The sequence below is a fragment of the Manis pentadactyla genome, chromosome 4 (assembly GCF_030020395.1).
Source record: "Manis pentadactyla isolate mManPen7 chromosome 4, mManPen7.hap1, whole genome shotgun sequence".
Lineage (NCBI taxonomy): Eukaryota > Metazoa > Chordata > Mammalia > Pholidota > Manidae > Manis > Manis pentadactyla.
In genome coordinates, this window is record NC_080022.1 from 172,800,069 (window position 1) to 172,823,668 (window position 23,600).

General features: G+C 42.9%; 1 protein-coding gene across 1 annotated transcript; it reads left to right on the plus strand.

The window, feature by feature from the left end:
• The first annotated feature begins 1,445 nt into the window (after nucleotides 1-1,445).
• On the plus strand, nucleotides 1,446-19,249 carry LSM12 (LSM12 homolog). The gene is made up of 5 exons (XM_036883233.2): nucleotides 1,446-1,678; nucleotides 3,417-3,550; nucleotides 15,192-15,301; nucleotides 16,666-16,792; nucleotides 17,577-19,249. Exons 1-5 carry the CDS (start codon nucleotides 1,555-1,557, stop codon nucleotides 17,667-17,669), a joined length of 588 nt encoding a protein of 195 aa, XP_036739128.1. The 5' UTR covers nucleotides 1,446-1,554; the 3' UTR covers nucleotides 17,670-19,249.
• The last annotated feature ends 4,351 nt before the right edge of the window (nucleotides 19,250-23,600 follow it).

Here is a 23,600-nt window from a genome sequence, read left to right on the forward strand (position 1 = left end):
TTACTAATATATGGCTAACATTGTTAGTTGATATTTCTTGCAGGGCGCGGAAACACTTGAACTTTGTTCAGGTTAAGTAGGCTAGGGCTGGCCTTTTTTTACTTTCTTCCCTCTGGACTAGAGAAAGTTCAACCCGTTTTTACTCATACAAGAGGTTCCAGAATTTCTATACTCGGGTGGGTAGGGGATGTGGGTAAAATTGTAACATTTCCAGATTATCTCGCCTGGCTTTAGTACATTTGCATATCCTCAGGAGTGGAGAGAAGTTCATCTTCATGCCAAACGGGGAAATTACCTGGGCAACCGAGGGCGCGTCTGAACCCGAGAGTTTAAGAGGAGGGGCTGGCTGGCTGGCTTGCTTGCTTATTCGGGAGCAGAGGAGAGAGAGACGGCGTTGAACTGCAGTTTGTAAGCAATAAACGGGTTTTAAACTTTATTTCTCCCATTGACTGATTTCGGTTTTTAGAGGCATTTTGCCCCGGGATTTTCTTTCCCTGGACTTACAGTGGGTTAGGGAGGACAGTCAGTGATTGTGGGTGGGTTGTAGGGCTTGAAAATCCATCTTCATAGTACTCACATATTAAGAAAACTTGTTTTGTATATCTGATGGATATTAAATGGAGGGCTTAAAACTCCTGCCCCAAGGCCCCCTTTTGTCTCTGCCTCTGCTTCTCCTGTCCTTTGTCTGGGATTCTAGAGGAGAGGGCAAGATGAAAGATGGGGAAGCATCTTGAGTTGCAACGGTGTTGGGTGATAATGGAAAAAACTATCATTTATTAAAGATTTAATGAGATGCGTACATGCCATGCATTTGTACAGATCTCATTTAATCGCCTAACTAATCTATGAGGTGTTATCTAATACAGTATAGCAGTAAGTAACACGGAAACAGACTGAATCCTTTCTAGCTGTGTGATCCTGGACAGGTATAGTCTTAGACTTAGTTTCTTTATCTGTAAAAGGAGTATATTGACTCCTTACCTTTAAGGGTTATTGGATGCTCAATATGTGATAATACATAAGGAATAAAGAAACAGGATCAGCTTTAATAATTTGCTCAAGGTTGTATGACTTAGTGGCAAACCTGGTATTCTGATTGCGGCTTAGTTAATTCTACAACCAATGTTCTTTCCACTCCCGCTTTATATTTAGGTATAATCACTTCAAGCAAATTCCCTTAAGTCCTCTCGGCTTCATATTCCTCAAATGTAAAATACAGAGTTCATTCATTAAACTTGTGTCAAGGTGTGCACATAACGGAGACGGAAGCTCCCTCCTTTCCCTTTTCATGCCACGTAGGTCATTTATCTTTAACTTCTACAATGGACCCAGCAACATTTTACCAACCAGGGACAGCTGCACAAACGTAATTATTCAGATTCCTCTTTATTTAGTCTTCCTTTTCCACCTAGGCTTTCCGCCCCACCCAGCACCAAACCACGCCCTGGCGTGGGACGTCAGCACGCCCCGTGCGTCGCGTCGCGGCGCTCACTGGGGGCCCGGCTTTTGCCCGCTCCTGCCGCCGCCGCCGCCGGCCGCGGCTGCTCTCCCAAGATGGCGGCTCCTCCGGGCGAGTACTTCAGCGTTGGGAGCCAGGTGTCGTGCCGGACGTGCCAGGAACAGCGGCTGCAGGGCGAGGTGGTAGCCTTCGACTACCAGTCCAAAATGCTGGCATTAAGTATCCTTCCCTGCGTGTTGCCCGTGGCCGGGCCGGCGTGTACGTGCGGTAGTGGTGGTGGGGGGTCGGGGACGACGGCGGCGGCTGGGGCTCTCTCCGGGCCTAGGGGCGACCGGCTGCCGCGGCGCCCGGGGCGCATGCGCACAACCTTGAGCTCCCCTCCCCCTCTTCGCGGTCCCTCGGTTCGCTCTGGGGACCCTGTCTCCCACCACTGTGGGAGCTGAGCCCCGGGGGAGGGTCGGTGGGTGGAGGGGGACTTCACACGCGGATGGCTCTTGGAGGGGAGGGACCCCTATGGGAGAGGACACTGATGAGGAGAGGGGGTGGTCGTGGGAGGGGGCTGTGGATTGAAGCCCGGATGGAAGGGGAGGCGGGTAAAATGCGGGGAAGAGGGTGTGTAGAGTAAGGAGCTGCCAGTAGGGCAAGGGTATGGAGTTTAGGAGGGGGTGTCTACTGATGGGATTTGATCCGAGGAAGGGCGGTGGGGTGGTGACCAAATGGGCTTCGCCTGTTCTGGGGAGAGTAATTGCAGTACAGAGTTTGTATCTTAACTGGGGCTAGGGGCTTGGTTTACTGTTGCGTGTATGCTTGGTGCCGTTGGGGGCGGGGAGTGCTGAATTTCAGGTTTCTCAGTTTGAAAATTTTTGTTGTGGGGATGTTTGCATTGGAAACCTGGTCCAGAGAGAGGACCACGTTTTTCAGAGGCTTATGTGGGGATGTGAAGGTTACAGGTGAAAGAGTAAGTTATTTTGTTTTGCTCAGTGCTGCACATGGAGTCCTTTTCCATAGAAGTGGCCTCCCCTTTTGAAAGTGGCAATGTTAATCAGAATGGAAAAGGCTGCCTCTTTGGGGTGGAAATGATTTCTGAGTTACTCCAGGAAACTCAATCTTGGAAACAAAATACTTCTTGGTTGTAATAAATGTGCCACCTCTTGCCCTTTTATTTGAGCCACAGGTGGGTTTATTTGTTTTTGTTTTTGTTTTTTTGAGGCGTAATCCTTTATGGCATCTTTCAGAAGGAAGCTTCCTACTGAGTCTGCTGCATTTGAGTGGCAGGTAATTTAATTAATATAACCACTGGTTGTACACTTCAAGCTTATAGGAAGATGTCTTCTGAAACTTACAGCAAGAACGGTTGCTTTTTTAGTGGAAGAATTTTCACCTGGACCAGTAAGACCTTTTACTTTAGTGGTTTAGTTGGAAGGGTTTTGAAATGAGGACTTACTCTGCTTTTAATTGGCATACAGTATGCTCTTGATAAAGGGTTGGAGAATGAGTGAGTGAGTGAATGAATGAAATGAGTAGGTTAACTAGTTGGGTCATTTTGAGTGAACTTCCTTTCTTGTGCTCTAGTGTGGGAAGTCTCAAATTTGAAAAAGTGAAAAGAGCGCTATACTAACATAGGGAGTATTATACCAAGAACAGAAAGTACTGCCTCTTTTGTGGTTCATTAGATTCAAGACAAACAGTATACATATGGCATTAAAGCTGCATTATTCTTCTCTCTATTTGGATGGTATTTGGCTTTGAAAAGCTTGAGATCTTTTGGTTATGGGGATGAGCAGGAGGAAGGTGACAGCAGTGATTTCCTGAGGAGAGCTGTGATTCTCATGAGGCTCTCCACTCTTGATCGTGGCACATCTTTTATATGTCTTGAGTGAATTGTGTTTTCCGTAACTTTTGAGATGTGTCAGTGTTCTGCTTGCCCCTATTTTCCTTAACTTTATTTTCTCACCAGAATGTCCCTCTTCCAGTGGAAAGCCCAACCATGCAGACATCTTGCTCATAAACTTACAGTATGTTTCAGAAGTGGAAATAATTAATGACCGAACAGAAACCCCGCCTCCCCTAGCTTCACTCAATGTTAGTAAGGTAAGGACTTGAGGGCAGTTTTGGCCCTCCAAAATGGTGGGAAAATTGGGGCTCACTGACTCTTGGTGATACATTGTTCTTCATTAACTTATAATTACTTGTTCTGGTATCTTTTTTAAAAAAGATATCAGTTTAGTTTTCCTGTTTCTGGATATCTTCAGAAGATTTTAAGATAATCTCTTAATGCCCAAACAGAGAATTAGAATTGTGGTTTGCTTTTGTCCTTTGTGAAAGAGGCCTTTTTTTTTTTTTAAACCTGGAGTCCATGCGTGAATTACTGGTGTTGGTGGAGTTGGGTAGCAGTGTTGCCTGGGAACTTCCCGAAATTGTGCATGTGTGCAAACATGACTGTATGTTTCCTGAATGAAGATAGAGTATTTTTCAGATTCTCAGAGGGATTCATGACCTACAAAAATTTGAAAAGCACTGCCTTAGAGTTTCATTTTTTTGTCTTTCTACTTGAATTTCAAGCTCTAACAATGTTTGAAGTTTAGGATATTTTAATCTTGGATGTAAAATTGATCTCTGGGAACTCCCAAATCACTCTTTCTTTTGACTCTTTAGTTCTATCAGCCGAGTTCATGTTGATCAGTATATTAATACCCAAGCCCTGTTGTAGCCTTTGCTGTCCTTCTGCTTGGAACACTGTTCCTTCCAGGATGACTGGAGCCTTATCCGTCAGGACTTAGTTAAAAGGCACCTCTTCCAAGAAGTGTTCTCTGAGTACCCAGTCTAAAGTAATTTGTCCTTATTATGCTTTTGTACAGTTTCTTTCAGAGGTAAGGTCATGTGTAGTTCATCTGGGACATTTTTGAGAGTAAAGGGGGTGCTTTCATTTTATACTGGGACAAGTATAGATTGGTGTGTCCTGGGCATATTGGAACCTAAGATTTACATATTCATAGCCTTTTTATAATTAAAACTGTATATCATTTGTTTACTTATCTCACCATACTTTATTTTTTGAGGATGGGACCCATACCTGTTTTGCTCATCACTAATTATATGGATTCTTGCCCAGAGTAGGTGCTTAATACATTTGTTGAATGAGTAAGTAAGGTCTTTGATTTTAGTAACAGCTGACTTCTCCTTACATCTCTTGAATTAGTGTGGTGGAAGTTTTTCCCTCTAGAGGAATCTTGTAGTACTGTGTATTCTCTTGCCTCTCTTGGGAATGGGGTGTGTTGGCTACAGTTCAGCAAAGTGGGGAAATACTCAGCTGAAACAATAGAGGAGAGGGTAACTGAGGCTAGGAGAATGTAGTTACCTCATATCTAGAACTCCCTTTTTTCCAGATTCCAGTGAAATGCTGCTCTTTTTTTAGTAATAGCTGAGGACAGATTCGGAAGGGTCTTGGGTTCATATTAAAGGCTGTTTCATACAGAATGCTCCAGTCTTAGAAACCTATAGATTTTTGAAACTGCCTTAGTCAGATAACTCCTGTTAGAGTATAGGAGCTCTTTGGGTGGTCTTCTATTATCTGAAGAGATTTAAAAGATTTAAGTGAAATAGTTTATTCCTAGTATGTTGAGGAGAACAACAGGTCTAAGTTACCCTTAGTGTTTATGGGGTGCGAGAAGTCTGTCACTAAAGTAAAGATAATTTTAAAAGGGCATGATTTTTCTCAAATTTAAAAGATGCTGAGTTTCTGCTCTTGTGATCAACAAGTGCCACCATTTATCTGAGGGGTTGGAGTGGTATCAGTTGGACTGTTTATTAAGTGGGAGCTGTTAAGCATTTGTTGTATATTTGACCTCAAATAAAAATAGTTCTTGGTATTTAGTTTGTGGATTATCTTTGCCTTTAAGGTTTTGCTCTCTGCTGGTCAGTTTCAGTGGTTTATTAGTATTGCTATAAACTGATTGTTTACCCACTCTTTCAAGAAAGGAGCAGGAAGTAATAGTTTGGGGAATACCAGAAATCCTTACTTTTCTTACTTTGTGGCCTGCTGCCAAGTGTTAAAAAGGTTTGCTGGGAAGAGAAGTCAGAAACTAAAAACTGAAATTATCTTGGAGGCCTATCTTTGGATTTCATTTATTTACTCTTTCATTTGAAGAGATGTTTGAGTGAGCTATATTGGCCTTCCCTTGAAACCAACCTTTGAGGATGCTTTGTGATTTCTCCTTGGGTTCCCTTAGAATTAGAAGAGCCTTCTGGGCTGTTATTGAAAACAGCTCATCTGGGCAGCTGTTTACATGTTGTTTGAATGACAAGAAAAGTTCATCTCATTTAAGAGAATGGACTTGGGTGTTCTTTTTTAAGGTGGAAGATTGTTTAAGCATCTTAGAAGGAACTAAGTGCTCTGAGATCCCTGGAGGAAAACTTGGTGCTTGCAGTCTAGGGGAGCCCTACCTGTGTATCCCACTTCAGTGGAAGATACCATCACATGTTGGCTCATCTTTTTGACATAGTAAGTGTTGTGTTTAATTAAACCTGTTGATATAAATTGGATATTTGTTTACTCTGACCTGGCAGGAAATGGAAAAGAAGGGCTTTTCAGGGAAATATTTAATTCCAGCCCAACTAGGGAAGGTATGAACTAGCAATTCTTGGAGATGAGCCAGTTTTGCATTTGATTGACGGTTCACTGCAGGCTGAGAAGTCCTATGTCGCCACAGCAGTGGGATGGAAGAGGAAGCTTGGGAGAAGATAGTGGGGTTGCAGAAGGTAGAAGTTTTGAATATCACCTTCTCCACAGTAGCATTATACACTGTTAAAGCATTCCAAATTTCTTGACTTTGAAGACAGATGCCTACAAATAAAGTACAAAAGCACACCAATGACAATCACAAGTGAGGTTCAGATTATTTGCCATGTGGACTGTTTGTTCACTCTGTCATGAGGAAGGCTTAAATATTGCTTGAGGATGAGAGCACTAGGATCCACATGGTAAGGTGAAGTAAGGTGTTTCTTAACAGGTTCCTTTGAATTAGCTCTGCATCTTGTTCTCTAGTGATAAAGATTGCCCATAGTACTGCTCTCAGGAGTTGGTTTGGGAGAAGTCAACATTAACAAGGTTCTTTTATAAAGCATTTAATAAATGTTTATTGAAAATCCGTTTTGTGCAAGACGTGATAAGTTCTGCTGGGAATCATACCTTAAAGTTTGCTAGAGCTATACAGTTTACAAAGAGCTTCAACACGTCTCATTTATTCCTTACAATCATGCTGTGTGATCTTTAGAATTTATTCTTTTCATTTAACATGAGAAAACAGGCTCATCAGTTTAAGTAACTTGTTCTAGCTTATATAGCTAGTAGTGTGGTAACTAATATTTTTATGTATCATTCTCTGAACTAGCAATAAGTAGACTCACTTAGTCCTGACAAGAGATCTTATGGTGTGAGTGCCATCACCATCTTGCAGAATAAACCGAGGCTCAGAGAGGTTGAGGCACTAGCTTAAGGTCATACAACTAGTAAGTGGTAGAGCTGGGATTTGAACTCAGGTCTGATATTTTGACAGCAAAGTCCCATGTCTTTTCTACTTCTGTGTGCTTCGCCCAAGGAGTGTATGTATATAAGAGTAGTTTGGTGAAATGAAATGAGTACGATATCTATAATCCTAAGTAAAGAGAAACATGGATGTTGTATGGTCAGGGAGCAATGTGGTCTAGTAGAAAAAACATAGGAACCAAGCAGATGAGTCTATAAATTCACTTCTCTGCCTCTTAACCTTACTTAGCATACATTTCCTCACTGTGAAAGTGGGGTGTTAGTACCTATCTAAGAGTTACGAGGATTAGGTCAAGTTGACTAAAGTTGGCAGATGTTAGTTCTGTTCCTTGCATCAGCTATGTATAGCCAACTGGTGTTCCTTGAATTATTGTATAGGGGCAAGATAGGGGAAGGGGGACAGTATGACAGAGAAGGCAGCTAAGAATATTGATGTTATTACTGTGTCAATCTTTCCTGGCATTGTATCTGACATTGACAAAAGTTGCCATCCCAAGATTGGGGAAAATCAGAATTGTATTGGAGACCATTAACATATAATATGTCTAATTAAAAGATGTTTTTAGGCAATCTCTTGTTGGTGACCAGAATTAACTTGAATTTCTAGGACAGTGTTACCGGCTGGCATAGTTAATTGAAACACTTGCCTGAGTACTGGAGGTTAGAGTGAGCACTCACAGAAGCTATGAGGCTGTGCTTTCAGCTGCCGAGACTCAGAACTCACTGACATGGCCAAGGCAAGTTGTATGTATTATTTAGATAATTGCATCCAGTGCATTAAATGAGCTGTAAGTCTTACCATTTTTCTGAGTTGGAGAAGACTTTCTGGAGGAGATTACCTGTGTATTATGGGGGAGGCAGAAAAAGAGAAAACATAGAAAAATAAAATACACAGATTTAAGGTGTCCACCTCCCTTACCAAACCACTGATTGATTTGTCAGTCTTTTTTAATCTATTTCTTACCCATTTGAACCTTAGTAACAAGCAGCAGGTGATCAAATGGAACCAAAAAGAGACATTCAAATAACTTATTCATGGTAATGAAGAATGAGTTGGCTGCCTTTGGATAAAGGTGGTGTTTGGAGTTGAGTCATGGGATAGAGGGGCCTGGTAAGGCTGAGAAAATGGAAGAATCACAAAGTTCACTGTTAGAAGGACCTGACTTTAGTGCCTGCCCTTAGGTATGATGTCACACTGAGGGAAGAATTGACTTGGTTTTTGTTTTGAGTTCTACCAGTTTCAAAGCTAAGATTTAGCACTAATGTTAAGAATGTCTGGTGATTTGAGAGTTAATTCTTAAATGTGAGTGAATTTCTGAGGTAGGAGAGCTACTGCATTGTGGCCTGTGTTCATGGACCTATCCTGTTACCTGGGCTCTTGACTATATCTTGACCCTAATATACTGAGTCATGGAGTTATTTCCAAGTAGAATCAGATTACCTGGCCACCCTGTGTTTAGGTATGTGTATATTGGTAAGAGCTAAGAGGTGTTCATATTAAGTGTAAATGTGGGAAGGGAAATAACTACTTGTCTAGGGAAAGTATACTTTTTTGTCAGATAAAATTTTTCTGGCTTCTAGAAGCTATGTTTAACCTTATGGCTGACTTGATTAGAATATGTTTTCAAGGCCACGGTCCCAGGTTGGAGTCCACCAATAAGTTTTGCATCTGGCTCTTGGCAGAAGCTGTTCCCTCACAGAAGCATCATCAAGATGCAAGTGAAGGGTGAAGAGGAAGAGCTTATCACTGTTGAGTGACAGGGCCTTGTTAAGTAGTGAGTAGTGTCAGATGAAGTCAGAGAGGGAGGGTAATAGATGGCTATCTTAAAAGTCATAGTCTTTTGAAGGAGGTCACATTCAGTGGCATTTAGACTTTGGGGTCAGCCTGAGAGAGTTATGGTGGAGCGTGCTATGCTCTGGGCTAGGGCTCATGCCTCACTTCAGGCTGTAATAAATTGCAGCTGTGTCAAGGGTTTTGGTTTTGAAGGGGGCTTTCTTGACACCATGAGGGTGTATGGATGATTGCTGTCCACATGAAAAGACAAATTGCTGAGCCCAGGTGACTGGCAGAGTTGTGCTGTAGGTGAGTTTTTGCCACCACCTTTGCACTCCACCTCTGATTCAAAGTCAGGACTTAACTGGTGGGTTGATGGTGGTATCTCATCCAGTGTTGAGAAAGGGGCATTCTAACTGGTTTAATTTTCCTGGCACAGAACAGACTTGGGAGGGGCAGGGAGAACAAGTGGTGCAGTCAAGTTCTAGCATTGGAATTTTGAGTCTAGCTTAGGTAAATACCAGAAACTACTCTGCAGAGGGAAACAATTTGTACCTGAACTAGAAAATTAAAGGATCTATACACTTTTCCAAAAGCTAACAGCATAGTAGAATGTGAGGAGTTTGAAGAACTGGGTTCTTTTTACTGCTGGGCTGCTAATGAATTGTGTGACCTTGTGTTAGTCACTTAACCTCTGTGAACTGTTCTGTGAACCTGTGATAATCAAGATCTCTTTTCCCTTTTTACACCTTCCCTCTCCCTCCCTCCCAGGTTTGGGAGGCAGAGTGATTAAGACACTGCCTTTGCCCTCAAGAATCTCATGTTTGTTGGAAGTGGTGGGGGACAGCAGCATTTAGTGACAACAGTGTGGCAGGATCAGTGTTAATAGTTATGAGCAAGGTGGTGTGATAGTGCAGAACAGGGGGCAGCAAACTTTTTCTGTAAAGGGCCCAATAGTAAGTATTTTTGAGGTTTTATGGGCTATACATTCTCTGTCAACTATGCAGTTTTGTCTTTATAACAAAAGCAGCCACAGATATTATTGTAAACAAATGGGCATGGCCATTCCAATAAAACTTAACTGAAACAGGTGGTTGGCTGAATATGGCCCACAGGTTGTAGTTTGCCAACACTTGGCATAGAGTAGTAAACATTTTAGGGAGGGCTTCTCAGATGTAACAATAGAGTAGGGTCTTGAAGAATAAATGGTAACTTATTAGATAAAGACAGGGCACTTAGTGGAATCAAAGTGACTTGGAAGGTGCTCAGTTTGTCCATCCCTACTGTTTAGAAACTTTTTGAAGCATTCTGTCAGTGAGCTTAAACTGGAGGTTGTTAGTTCTCAGAAGGGAGGACAGAGACTAGTTAAGTGCCAGTATTGTTGTTAGTTGCTTTACGTGTACATCTTACTGAACTTCAACTCCAACTTCAGGGTTGGCCCCAGATGAAGACTGAGACTCAGGAGAAGTTCTACATCTTGCTCAGGTTGGTGCGTGCAGCTAGCGAGTAGTCGGCAGGGGTTTGAGCTGGACTCTCTTTTGCGGATAAAGGGTGGCTCTTCTATTTTACTTTGCCTTCTCTGCTCTCTTTAGGGCCCAGGAAACAACAGTGCATGGCTCTTTCACTATCACTGAATAAAATCAACTTTGTATTCCAGAGGTGGAGCCCGTGTTGGCACATAAAGTTAAAGGCATTTTCCAACATACTATTCCACTTATATTTTGGAAGATACTCTGTTTAGTATTTACAGCCTCTTAGCAGCTCCTACAGAAACCAGAAGGGGGAGAGCACTGAGCTCACTGGCTGAAGGAAGGTTGGATTATATGGATTTTTCTGAAGTGACCCACAAGCTGCCTTCTCCATGCTAATAATATTATAATAATGTTAACACCTAATATTTTTACAGTGCTTTACAGCTTACCTACCCACACTTGGCCCAGAGTATCTTTCTCCAAAATCACAGCCATGTGGGAGATGGCTAATTTAAGTGCACACTCTCAGATAGGTTGTTGAAGTCAAATTTCAGCTTACATTTCAACCAGTGTTCTCTCTTCCTATGGAAGCCGTGTAGGGTTCCATAGCAGTACTGGCTGCAGGGGCTTAGCACTAGGTTGTTACTCTAATGTCCAGGAGGTTTAATTGTCTGTTGTAGCCATGTTACTGACTTTGCCGACAACTAGTTTTTGTTTTAGGTTAGGTGAAAGATCAAACTTTGTAGTGTGTACTGACTAACTTGAGGCTGGTCTGTTTGTACAGCAGCAATATGATGGTTTAACAAGTATCATGCCAAAGCCTGCAGATTAAGGTGGTGCTGTGGCCCCTGGATTTCCAGGGTCTTTTTCATCATAGCTCAAAACACTTAATATATCTTAACGTTCAAGTGCAGGAGGCTTGCTTGACTTGGCTTCTCTAGTCTTGGCACATCAGAAAGTGATGGGTCCAGGGAATACCTATTGTTACTGGCCTGAAATGTTTTCTCTCGTAAAGACATTCCCGTGAATTACCTTTAACAAAAGAAATAAAGGATGTTCTTCAGGTTTAGAATGACTCTTGGCCTCTTTTCAGAAAAGAGGACTTTCACTAAAAGGCAGGCAGTTGTGTTCTGTACTGGGGACATTGATAGAAGTGCCAGAATGCACTGATAAAAAGAAGGTGACAGCTGAATCATAATACATTTTTCCTTTTAAAAAACATTTTGCATTCAAATTTGTAGCCAGATATTCAGTAGTACTTTCAGCATTTCTCTAAGGCGGAACCACTTGAGTGTGGTGCAGAGTTAAGAGATGAGTTCTGGAGTCAGACTGTGGGTTCCAAATCCAGACCCTTGCTTTGTGGCTTGGTAAACTGGGGCACATTTTTTGTGCGCTGTGCCTTAGTTTCTCCATCTATTAAGTAGAGTGATTTTAATCCCATTTCATACGATTGCTGTGTGGAGTAAATGTTTACTACATGTAAAGTGTGTAGTAGCTCTGTGCCTAGCATGGAGAAAGATCAAGTTAGCTCTTTGAATTTTAGTGTTATCAAGCCTGTTTGGCTCTGCTGTTCCCCTCTTTGATTCTAAGTTTTGATTCATTGTTACATGTTAGTACAGGAAGGACTTCAGATAGGGTGCTCTGTTTTTGGAGATCCTAACTATCCCAGGTTGTAAAGAATAGTATTTTTTTAAGAAACTTCCAGACAGGAGCTTTCAGCTAGGAAAGACATGGGGGCATTGATAGTTGGAAGAAACATTTTTGAGAGCTTGTTGCTAGCAAAGAGTGAGGGCTTTCTAAGAGTGTGCCCCACAATTGAAACAGCAGGAGCAAGCATGGGCCCTTAGCATGACAGTTGTCCTTGGCTGCTCCGGCCTGCCATCCTTCAGCCTCCACAGGCCTTGCAGGCAGCCCCGGCAGTTCTGGGACAGCAGCTGCAGTGCTTTCTAACCCCTCTGTGAGGGCAGCTGGTTGGAAGGCCCAAGTGCACAGAGAAGACAACAGTGGCTCATTGGAGTCAGTAGGTCACATCCAGTAGGTTCCTTTCTGCACTCTGCTTCCTGTGTTGTATCAGCTGTCATAGTCCATTAAATACTTGCCATAGGACTCCCTCTGGATTTCCCACAGCACCTGTGCTTTCCTGGGCTGGATGTGTGGAAATAAGATGGCCCAGCTGGTGACTAACAAGATGAAGTGTATATTGCTTGGTTTTTGTTGCTGTTGTTTTGGCTCCTTCCTCTTCTCTGAGTCGCTGAGTGCAGGGAGATGTGTACTGTTGGTGTTCATTCAGTCACTGAAGGGCTACCCAGCAGCAGGCATGACCAGAAGCCTTTTAATATTGATGTGCTTTGGTATCAGATTCATGCACTTTTCTCTGTTGCCCACATCAAGATGCTATATATAAAATGGCCACAGGAGGAAGCACTAGATGGTAGACAATAAATAACTTGTTTTCACTGGGAATCATACAAAAGGTAAAGAGAGGCAGGCAAACGCAGGTTGTCTCATGCAGTCATTTCAGTTGAGCCACATGTACATTAGTAAGTAGGTTTGTGCTTCTCGATTTTTCTGAACCCAGTGTTTTCTTAAAGTTGGTGCCTTTAATATTCTTTGAGATTCTAACCAGTTAGTTGCTTCAGTTTTGCTTGGAAGAGACGTTAGCAGCTAGCATGTTTGCACTGAAAATGGTTGTATATAATAGGGTGAAAGTCACTGAAGTAAATTGAAAAACTGCAATCCTGATGACCCTCCTAAACTTACAAGGCAAACCCACAAAACCTCCTCTCCTGAGGGCAGCTTTTATTAATTTCCTCTGGTGGTTTGACATTAACTGTAAATTTACTAACTTGGAATAACTGGCCCATTTATAGCTATGCATTAGTTTACAAAAATATGTGGGGAGATCTATATCTGCATAACAGCTAACTTGAGGGTAGAGTGGTAGTCACTTTGCAAAAGGAGTCTCATCCATTTTTCAAGAACATGTCTAAAAAGAGCAAGGTAATCTCCCTTCTCTCATCTCCAATTTTGAGGAGAAGAAGCACGTCTAGATTACTTTTGTGAGGGTAGTTTTCCACACACCTGATTGATGGGGTCCTCTGTGGGAGAAATTTACCCCATTTGTGCAACTTCCCTGGTAAAAGCAGATCTGTGCAGCTGAATACCAGATTTGAGCATTTTTTCAGATTGCGATGAAAATACAATCTGTAAACTGACAACTGAAGTTTCAGGGTTTGCACTGAGATCAGACTCCAAAGCACAATTGCAGGTATAGGTAGACTAGTTGAGGGGTTGGGGCAAATTGAAATGCAGTCAGCTTACACTGGGTTCTGCTGACTGCCAAGATTCCCCCTCCTATCATTAAGCATTTGGGATCTGTGCACTATAAGCCGAAATGGAGAATCATCTGGTCCATTCTCCTTTGCTTTCTGAGCCTATAGGAGAGATTGTACAACTGGCATGTTTGTGGGACTGGGGTGTATTTTGAAATAGTTATTCTAAAACTACTGTGTTGTTGTTAGTTACTCAGGCTGTCCAAATTGATTACTTCTGGCTGAGATTTATATCCCATTTTATTACACCTCTGGCAGAAATTCAAAAGCCCCCCCGACACACCCTTGTCCAGCTTAATTTGTCAGTTCTATCCTTAAACATTCTGCATAGATACCTGGTTTCCCAGAACCTTTTATGAATGGGCGATGGTATAGTTTTAATCTACTATGTAGGTGACAAGGATATTTTACTCTTAGAACCCAGACTATGTAGTTAACGCAAGCTTTATAGAAGCATTTTTGTCTGATCCAACATTAGGAGGTTTTGGTTTTCAGGGGGAAAAAAAGACCTTGAATCGAGACCCTCCTGCCTCCTCATGGGGTAAACATCTGCCTGACCATTAGTCACTTCCTAGGAACTCTGCAGGAGTTTGGTTAATCCAGGAAGTTAGGCTGCCCTCCAGTTTTTCCTCCTTTTCCTTGGAGACTTTCAGATTTTCTACAAACTGTTTAGAAAGTGAGACTGAAGGAAACTCTGTGTTATCAGGGTTTTCTTGGTAACTGAGTAAGCTTTGCTTGATGCTTAAAATACGTCGCAGCAGTTCTCTTTCCATAGAATCTGAGTGCTTTCTTGATGCAGTTGGGATTGGCAGTGCTCAGGGGACCGCTATCATCCCTGTGCATTTATTTCTCTATGAAGTTCTAGCCTGATTGGGCTAGAATGGCAGGACCGGGCTTGAAAGATTATTTATTTATTGCTGTTGTATCTCTCTCTCTGTGTCCTGGGGACCATGTGAAAAAGGAACTCTGGCTTCAGACCACTGCAGAGTTTTGGCCTTTGTTCCCTCTTTCACCCAGGGAGACTGAAACAACAGTGTCTATGAGCTAGCTCTGTGCTCACATCGTCTTCCCTCAACAGTCTTTGAAACTCAGAGGCAGGGATGAGACTTCCCAAGTTCCCCATAAGCCAGTTGAAGGCCTCCTTTTCTCTTCCTAATCAAACCCATGCCTTACCAAAGTGCTTCATTTACACTTTGCCCTGTAGAACCTGAAGGGTCACTGTTAAAGCAGATTATAAATGTTTAAGAATTTTTTAAACATCTAGGTACTTCAGGAATGTGCTGGAGATGTGACCTCCTTGTGTTTTTAAGGATCTGGTGTTTGAGGACAAATTGTGTGTTCTCATGTGTATGTGTGTGCCTGTGTCTGTGTCTTCAGTGTTCTACAGCATCAGTGTACTAAGTAGGTGCTCAGTAAGTACTGGAAGGAAGGAGTGTTTGCCAGGAATAGCAGGAACTCTGTAGGTAAATTGTGTGTGTGTTTTTTTCACTTTTGATCTCTGAGAAAACAATCTACCCAAACCAGTGTTTTCCAGCCTCCTTTCCTCAGCGTAGGCCCTGACAGTGGGAAGAATGAAGGCAAATGCTTTTCTCTTTCCTCTCCCACTTAGCTTGCCAGCAAAGCACGGACAGAAAAGGAGGAGAAGCTGAGCCAGGCCTATGCAATCAGCGCTGGTGTCTCCCTAGAGGGCCAGCAGCTCTTCCAGACCATACATAAGACGTGAGTTGGGGGAGCATAGTGGTCTCTTGTCCTGGGTGTGATCTGCCTGACTGTGTTGTCTGTCTGGTGGCCAAGTTTGGGCTAGTTATGTTCCTGAAAGTCACCAGGGAAGCAGGGTAGTATGTCAGTGTCCAGGGGCGTGGGTGCCTCCATACAGAAGAGTGGTGTATTCATGGGCAAATTGTCTTCTCTGGGCTTCAGTTTCTTCCTCTGTAAAACTTAGTTTTGGATTAGATTATCCCTAAGAGTCCCTTTCAGACTGGTATCCTATAATTAGAACTAGTGATTTCTTTTATTATTTTGACCTTTGCCTTTCTCTGAAAGTTGGTGCAGTTTTATTAAGAGAAAGTTCTATTTCACCCTTTCAAATTGTATGTTGGGTGAACATAGGGAGTTAGGGAGAACAGAAGGCCACCTTATTGCCACCTCCTAAAAGACATTTTGTCACAGCAGAAGTCATTTGACTCTCCACTAGCTTCCCTAGCTGCTGAAAAACTGAAACATTTGACACTCCCCCTCCCTCCCCCACTGCCTTCTGTTACCCTATTTAACCACCTGGGTCTGGTGCACAGATGGCAGCTGGCATCAGAGCTGCTTGAGGCCATGGTGTGAGTATCTGAACATTTACAGGTATGTGAAGGAACTCTTAGTAATGGCAGCTGCCCTGGGTTTCCCCAAGTGGGAACTGGAATGGGTTTTCCCAGGCTGGCAAGTGCCCAGCTTTCTGATCATTGAGTACGGTTAGTTTCAGGAGCAGCTTTCATTTTGGGTGGTGGTGGGGGCAGAGTATAGACCACAGTAAGACTAGGAGTTTGTTTTCCTGTTTTTCTAGAGGTGTCTATTCCCTCTAGGCCAAAGATTGGCAAACTACAGCCAGCAGGCCACATATCTGCTCACTTGTTCATGTATCACTTTTGGCTGCTTTGTGGTCCAGCAGCAGATTTCAATAATCAGGATAGAGATTGTCCTTAAAATATTTGCTGTCTGACCCTTTATAAAAAACTTTGCCAATCCCTGCCCTAGCTGCTACTTAAATTAAATCTAGCTGTTTATTTGTAATTCCATTTGGTTTGGACTTCTGAGGCTGCCACCAAGTTTCTATGTTTTTTGAAGTCACTAATGCTTCAGAATAATTCTTCTGGGTCCTCCTCAGAAGAAATGTGCATCAGTTTCATTTCTTTTCCTAGTCAGCAGTGCCCAGTGTTTCTTGACTACTACTCCTTATGGGCTGCTGGCATCTAATTGTTGGCTGAGTAGTGAGCCAGGAACCTTGGGGTCAGCTTTCTGGAGTTACTTACTCATCAGCTAGGAGGTATGGAATGGATGCCCGCAAGAGGTAACTTTGACCTGCTGTCTTCTTCCAGCATTAAAGACTGTAAATGGCAAGAAAAAAACATCGTAGTCATGGAAGAAGTTGTTATTACACCTCCATATCAAGTGGAAAATTGTAAAGGCAAAGAGGGGAGTGCACTGAGCCATGTACGCAAAATAGTAAGTAAAGGAGCCCTGAAACTTTAGAGTGAGGATGATTCTTTCACCCTCTCCAGCATCCGCACAGGCTGTTGTGCTGGCAGGCTGTCATCCCTGCCTCCTCTCACACAACCAGCCTGCTAGCACCCTGACTCCCTGCGCTGAGGTGATCTGCAGCTATGGCTTGGACGCTCCTGTGGGGACAGAATCTTTAGGCAGTGTGGAACAAAATAAGTGGTCAGCCCCATGTCCTCTGCAGTGTGGCTTTTGGGGATTAGCCAGAGCATGGCAATGTATTGAGCCTGAGCAGTTCCTCTTATCCCAGGCTGGATTCTTCTTAGGAAGAGCTAGTTGGTATAAATCAGTTAGTGTTGGTGTCTCTGACTCTGCATGTGTCACCTGACTTTGTAGATTGAGTTGCAGCATTTGAGAAAACAAACTGAGCATTGAGAGACCAACATCATGGATGTACAAAGTTTAACACTGTAATTCCCTACCAGCTTTCCATTCTGCACTTGCATGAAGAGGGGAGGGAGTTTGGGTCATAATAGTCTCTCTTCATACTCTAGTTTATAGATTCACCTTCTTTTAGCCAATCTTAGCTGAAGCTGCAAAAAACGTGGCTGAAGCAAAAGGCCTCTGCCTACCTTGCTGCTGGGAATGCCAGCAGACAGCAGGGGCAAAGGTGCCTGAATAGTCCATGAGCTAGACAGCCAGGATTGGGCTTTCAAAGCCTGGGGTGAACTGTATGGGAGGCCTTGGTGCCCGTCTTCTTCTCTGATCTAGGCCGGCTTGTCTCTTTCAGGTTGAAAAACATTTTAGAGACGTGGAAAGCCAAAAGATACTGCAGCGTTCACAAGCCCAGCAACCACAGAAGGAGGCTGCCCTGTCATCCTGAGTCCACACACACACAGGACTCTTCCAGCATCCAGCCGAGAAAGCAACGGTGGTGGCTACAGCGGAGGCAGGCCGGGGGAGGGGAGGGATCCTGTATTTCCTGTTGGCTCTTGTTAACAAAGGGTCGGCATTTCCAAATCTTAGACTTGAACAAACAAAGCACCCAACAAAAAAGAACAAGAGAATAATTTAAAAGTTGAATCATTACTTGACTAACAGACTTCGGTCCACCATGTCCTTTTCACAGCCCCCTTGTGGAACAGTCGCCTTGTTAATTTTATTTTTGAAAATTCCTTTCCTGCTCTGCCCTTTTACCTCTGACTGTCCTTTCTTAGTCTGTCCCTGCCATTCTGTTTTTATAAGTGGCAACACTTGGCCTTCTGAGTGATTGAAAGAAACTTTTACATCTTCTCTTCCAAAATAAAAGTAACAAGATGACTGTGATACTTAAGTTGAGACTAGAGCAGCAGACAAGAGGTCTCACTTTAAATTTTTCTTTTTTTTTCCTTTTTTTCTTCTTTTTTTGCACAGGGCATGGCTTGAATTAGTTTTATTTTTCTTAACTTTAAATATATATATGAAAATATATATTAAAATGTTCTCTAAATATTTTCTGCTTCTTGCAGGTCTCTTTTTACTAGATCATGGCCGTTCTTCCACCTCATCTCTCTGAAAATAAAAATGTGTTGCCCTCTCCACCACCCCTAGCCAGGCAACTGACTTGACTTAGTTCACAGCAAGAATCTCCTGCAGCACTTTGTAGAGCCAGTGTATGCAGATGGGATTTGGCTTTGAGGGGTCCTGATGGCTTTTTAGTCATTAACTCTGTGTGTTCCATTCTTACATTTGGCCAAAACCTCAGGATTCTCCCTCTGCCTTTTGTCTTACTTTATGGTACTAGAAGAACCTCCTCACCACTTTCCTATCTCGTAGATGGGAGAATCAGCTGACCTGTCTCCTGTGCCCTCTGCTAAAAGAACTATTTTGCATGGCACATCTCTGCTCTTCCTCAAGGAATGATTTTCTTTCATAAGAAACCTGGAGTCTACCTGTCCCAAGCTCTCTATAAGTCTGTATCCAGAGCCACTAGCCCAGGGGAAAGTTTGGGTGACCTCTTGTTTCTCTTCTCTTGCCAACCTCCTGCTCTTATACTCTTTCCCACCCCCTCTTAAATTTTACAAGCTAATGACAGTTTGTATATGCTCAGCCGATGGGCAAAAAACCTGGAAAGAATTTCTGGACTTCAGCCCACCAGTTTGTCTGGTTTGACTAGCCTGCTGAGAGCAAAAACTGGCATCCGTTGCCCCAGTGCCTTCAGGGTGGTCCAGTGGGGCAGAGTGTGCCACCATCTGAGTATCAGGCACTGAGTGGGAAGTGGGTGATGCTCATGTGACTGGCTAGAGCTTTGGGGGTGGGGTGGGGGATAACTACTATTTTTTTGGCCATGATCTCTTTCCCCTTCCTCTTTTTTTTAATTAAATAAATGGATCAAAATTAAATAATTCAAGCCCTGCCTTCAAAATGATTTTTTTTTAGTATTGTTTAGCAAAAACAATAAAACCCAAATTTTTTTAACCATCACTCATGTCTCAGGTTTGTGCATGTTAGAGTCCCCAGGAAGAGGATGCCCGAGTGTATGTGTGTGTGTGTGTGTGTGTGGTTTAATCTTTACCTTTAGATTCTCTGCCTCCTACTCTACCTTCTCTCTTTCTACCCCCTGAGAACTCATGCAGAGTATACAATTTAAGAAGTGGATCCACGTCTGGGAGTTGTAAGTGGAGTAGGGAAGTAGAGGGGGTGAGTGTGTACATCGGACCATTTGTTCAGGACTGTGTGGGGGAGAAATGAGAAGACTGTGAGAAGTATATGCTTTCATACCCATCTACTGTTGTCAGGACTTGAAGTCAAGAGCCTTTGATTTAGTGTGTATTGCAATGTAGACTTCTGGAGAAGGGAAAAGAAGGGGAAGAGAAGAAATCTTGCAAGATCTAGAAAACCTAAGAGATGCAGTTAAAGGAGAGAATGTGATTGGTGGGAAATAGCCCAGGATGAAGCTCTGGGTCATGTGGCCCACATCTTCATTTCCTCTCCATCGGTCTCTAGCTCCGTGAATAGGGGACAGTGTGTACCAGCTGATTTTGGTGGGGAGCACTTTTGACTTAAGTTTTAGCTTATTAAATGATACGGGGGAACTTTAAGCAGCTGAAGAGGTGGAGTTAATACCATAGGAGTGACAGTAAGGTGTAGAAGAATGAACAAGGGGTTTGGAGACAAATAGTTGGGTTCAAATCTCCACATTTCCATATCCTTATTTTGTGACTGTGGATATATCATTTCACCTGTCCAAGCCTTAATTTCCCCAACTGTAAACATGGAAACTCATACCCATCTCCTAGAATTAGTGTGAAGGATTAAGTAAGATATTTAAAATACTTATAAGGTACTCTGTAGATATTAATATAAATGTTAACTTGGTCTTGGGATGGTTAAATCTGGAGATGAGATTGGATTAGATGATTTTCAGAGGCTCCAACTTACTTTGAGAAGTCTTTGTTTAGATGGCATTGTGAGTGAGGCTGATCTGTAAAAGTTTGGGCAGTGGTGTGGGGATCTCAAGAGCTCTGCCCTCTCTGTGTCACCTCAGCTCTTCCCTGGTGTCCCTAGGAATTTCTTTAATTATAATTCAAAAATGACTCATTTTACAGAAGAAGAGTTCCACAGTCAATAAGTGACTTCTCTACCACTGCTGCCCATCGTGGCAGAGGTGGAACAAAACCTCGGGCTTTCCCCACTCGTGGCTAGTACTGCTCTGACTTACCAAACCAAAGGCCTGTGTAATGCTTACTTGTTTGCCAGGTTTAGATGGAACACAGGAGAGTGGCAGGAATTAACCCCCTAGGTTGACAACCCAGTTACCTTCCCACTGCCGTGTACATACCTTTGGGTGTACTGCTATTTAGAGCATCCAGTTAGTATGGTACCAACAGCGTTACCACAGTGAGTTGATAATGAATTCAGTGCTGTTTAAATCCGAGGAGTTCATCGCTGATTTCTGTTCGGTGGTGTGAAGATTGCTCAAGCACTTCAGTGTTTGTTCAGGGACTCTAGCTGGGGAACCGCTGATTGTGGTGAAAGCTCCTTGACATTTTTGAAGCTAAGAATGTGTGTGAAAATCTGTTCTTCCATAAGACATATTGGTAAAAGAAGATACAGAGGGCTTTCAGTCATACACAGAGATGGAATCTACTGTCCTGTTGATGTGGAGGAAACAGGTGAGACTGTGTAATATGAGCAGCTGCAGTGTACAGGGTGAGGAAGGGGGACAGCGATAGGGGCAAGAATTTGGGAGCTGGGACCAGCCTGTTTACATGGTGGATTTGTTTTCTCGTCACTGTTGGAGGTCACTGGTGCCAGAGAATTCTCCTTTAAGAAAGTTAAACCATCAGCATGTACTGCCTAAACTTCAGGGGTCTAACGTAACAGGATGAACGTACCTTACAGGTGAGAAAGGGATGTTTTGGGGCTGCCACCCACTGGTGATTGACTGCTGCTGGGTAATAAAGCTATAAAACGAGTTCTTTTATAAAAGCCTTATATGGCTTATTACAGGGAAACTAGAAATAAGGTAAACAGTTTCCATCCGCCACCCCCCAAATCATTGTTAATACCTTTTGTATCCTGTATATTCTAAGACACTTCTCCCTGCTCCTTGCATTTCTGAAAATGCAGTGTACTTAATATCAAAAGAAACCTGCCAACTGGTCCCTTCATCCTCACCCTCAAAGTGTACTCCATAATTGTTGGCATCTTGAAATTGTTACATATGAAAGGTACTGGGCTAGGTGATCTCTAATATTGCTTCCAAACTTCATAGTCTGTTCTTCCTTTATTTTCTTTGTCTTACCCCACAGAGCTTAGCTTCACAGCCACCTGTGAAGCCATCCTTGGCAGTTAAAATGGAAAGTAATTCCTATAATGTTTTACACCACTCATCATGTGGCATGTGTGACTTGCATTATAGTTACTTGTTCAGGCTTATCTTTAGTGGTCTAGTGGGGAATTGTGAGGCTCCCCGGCAAGGATGATGATTTACTTGTGTTTGTATTATCCTCCAGCACCCAGCCTTTGACGTAAGACTGAAGGTGGAGTTTACAAAGTGAGCAGTTTAGGCACTGGATGAGCTACCTGAGCCAAGATGAAAATGACGCTGGGCTCGGGGGGGAGCTTGAAGCCAAGTCTGGAGAAGAGGACAGTAGCAGGGGAGAGGTGGGGAGTGTACCTGGTTCCAGCTTGAGAAGCAGCAGGGCTCGCCCCAGGTTCCTCCAGAGCAGACTTTGGCAGCTGGACCAAGGCTGGTCAGACTGTGGCTTCTCTGTCCCTTTGGTTTGCCTTTGAATTCTAATTTTGCTGAAAAGTCTAAAGTGGAACTAAATTTCTTCCTGAAGGGGCGAGGTGAGGGTAAGGCACATTTCTAGTGAATTCTTAACAAGCCTCTCCTCTCTTTCCCCTAATGAGTCCTTCTGGTCAGCCTCCAGCAGTTAGTCTTTAGTGGAGGGTCTAACAAGTGGTGGTGTCTTTTTCAAATCTGGCCCTTTTTATTTTGGTCTGACTCCTAGCTTAAAGCAGTTGCTTATGCATACTATAGGGAAGTATATGTACCACTCTAAAGAGAATATTCTAGGATGGCCTTTGAGATGTGATTTAAGCTGAAGTCTGAAGAACAAGGTGCCAGCCAAGAGTACTTGGATAGACGGAACAGCAGTTGCTAAAGCTGAGGTTGTCGAGAGCTTGGGATGTTAGGAAATGGCTAGGAGACAGGTGGCGGAAGCCTAGTGAGTAAGAAGGAGAAATTGGCAGGAGGCAGACCATGCGTGGCCTTGTAGCTATTGTGAGGACTGGGATCTGTCCTTGGCACAATGGGGAGCCTTTAGAGGGTTTTAAGCTGTCAAGGGGCTTAGTCTGATGTTAGGTGACAATAGTGGAAACTTTTTAAGAGACTGCAGTAAGTAGTCTAGGCAAGAGATGGTTATGGAGAAGTGATTGTAGAACTGAAAGGACTGGCTACAGATTGGATTCGAGGGCAACGTGGGAAGGGAAGGAGGAACAAAGAATGACTCCGGGTAGGTGATGATGAACAGTGGGAGAGGAAGAGGTTTGTGGAAAAATCAAGAGTTCTAGTTTGCCATTTTTGCCTTGCTCCTGTGAAATGGCTTATTTTTAGCCAATTATTCCAACCTATTAAGAACTTTTGAGAAAATCTTGATTCTCTAATTCACTAGTTATCCATCCTAATGTGTTAGTTCCAATTTTTATAAACTGGCTTGTGTGTTTTCATCTTAAAGGGTTATCATCGGAGACTTTAATAAGATGCAGATGTTTGTGATAGCCACCTAGTATACCCAATCAAAAAAGGAAATAAAGTTGTTTGGGTGTAACTTATTTTTAGTGAACTCAACATGGGCACCCTAGTGGTCATCATTTTTTAGATAACTGGTCAGACAACATGTTCAATGTGCCCTTTTTCAATTTTGTTGACTTATTAACTAACCTCTCTGACTTGAAAATGGGAACTTTTGCTGAGCTCGTCTAGCAGCCTTCTGTTTGTAATGTTTTCTCAAAGATTATTGACGATGATTCTTCAGATTTTTTTGCTATAATTTGCTTGAATTAGATCACTTGAATTAACTCAAAAGGGGCTCAAATTTGATCAACCAAAGGCTCAGATTCATATTGTAGGTTGGTGGTGGCCTAGCTGTTCTGTTTTGGAGATAGATAGGTGTTATTCACGAGCAGACCTTAACTTTTTAGAGGTTTGTTTGGTTGGCATGGAGGACAGTGGCCCAGTCTTTGGGGTACTATAAGTGGTTAAGTGGAGCATGACTGGATACAGACAGGCCTGAGTTGTGTCAGATTTCACCTCTGCCACTAATTA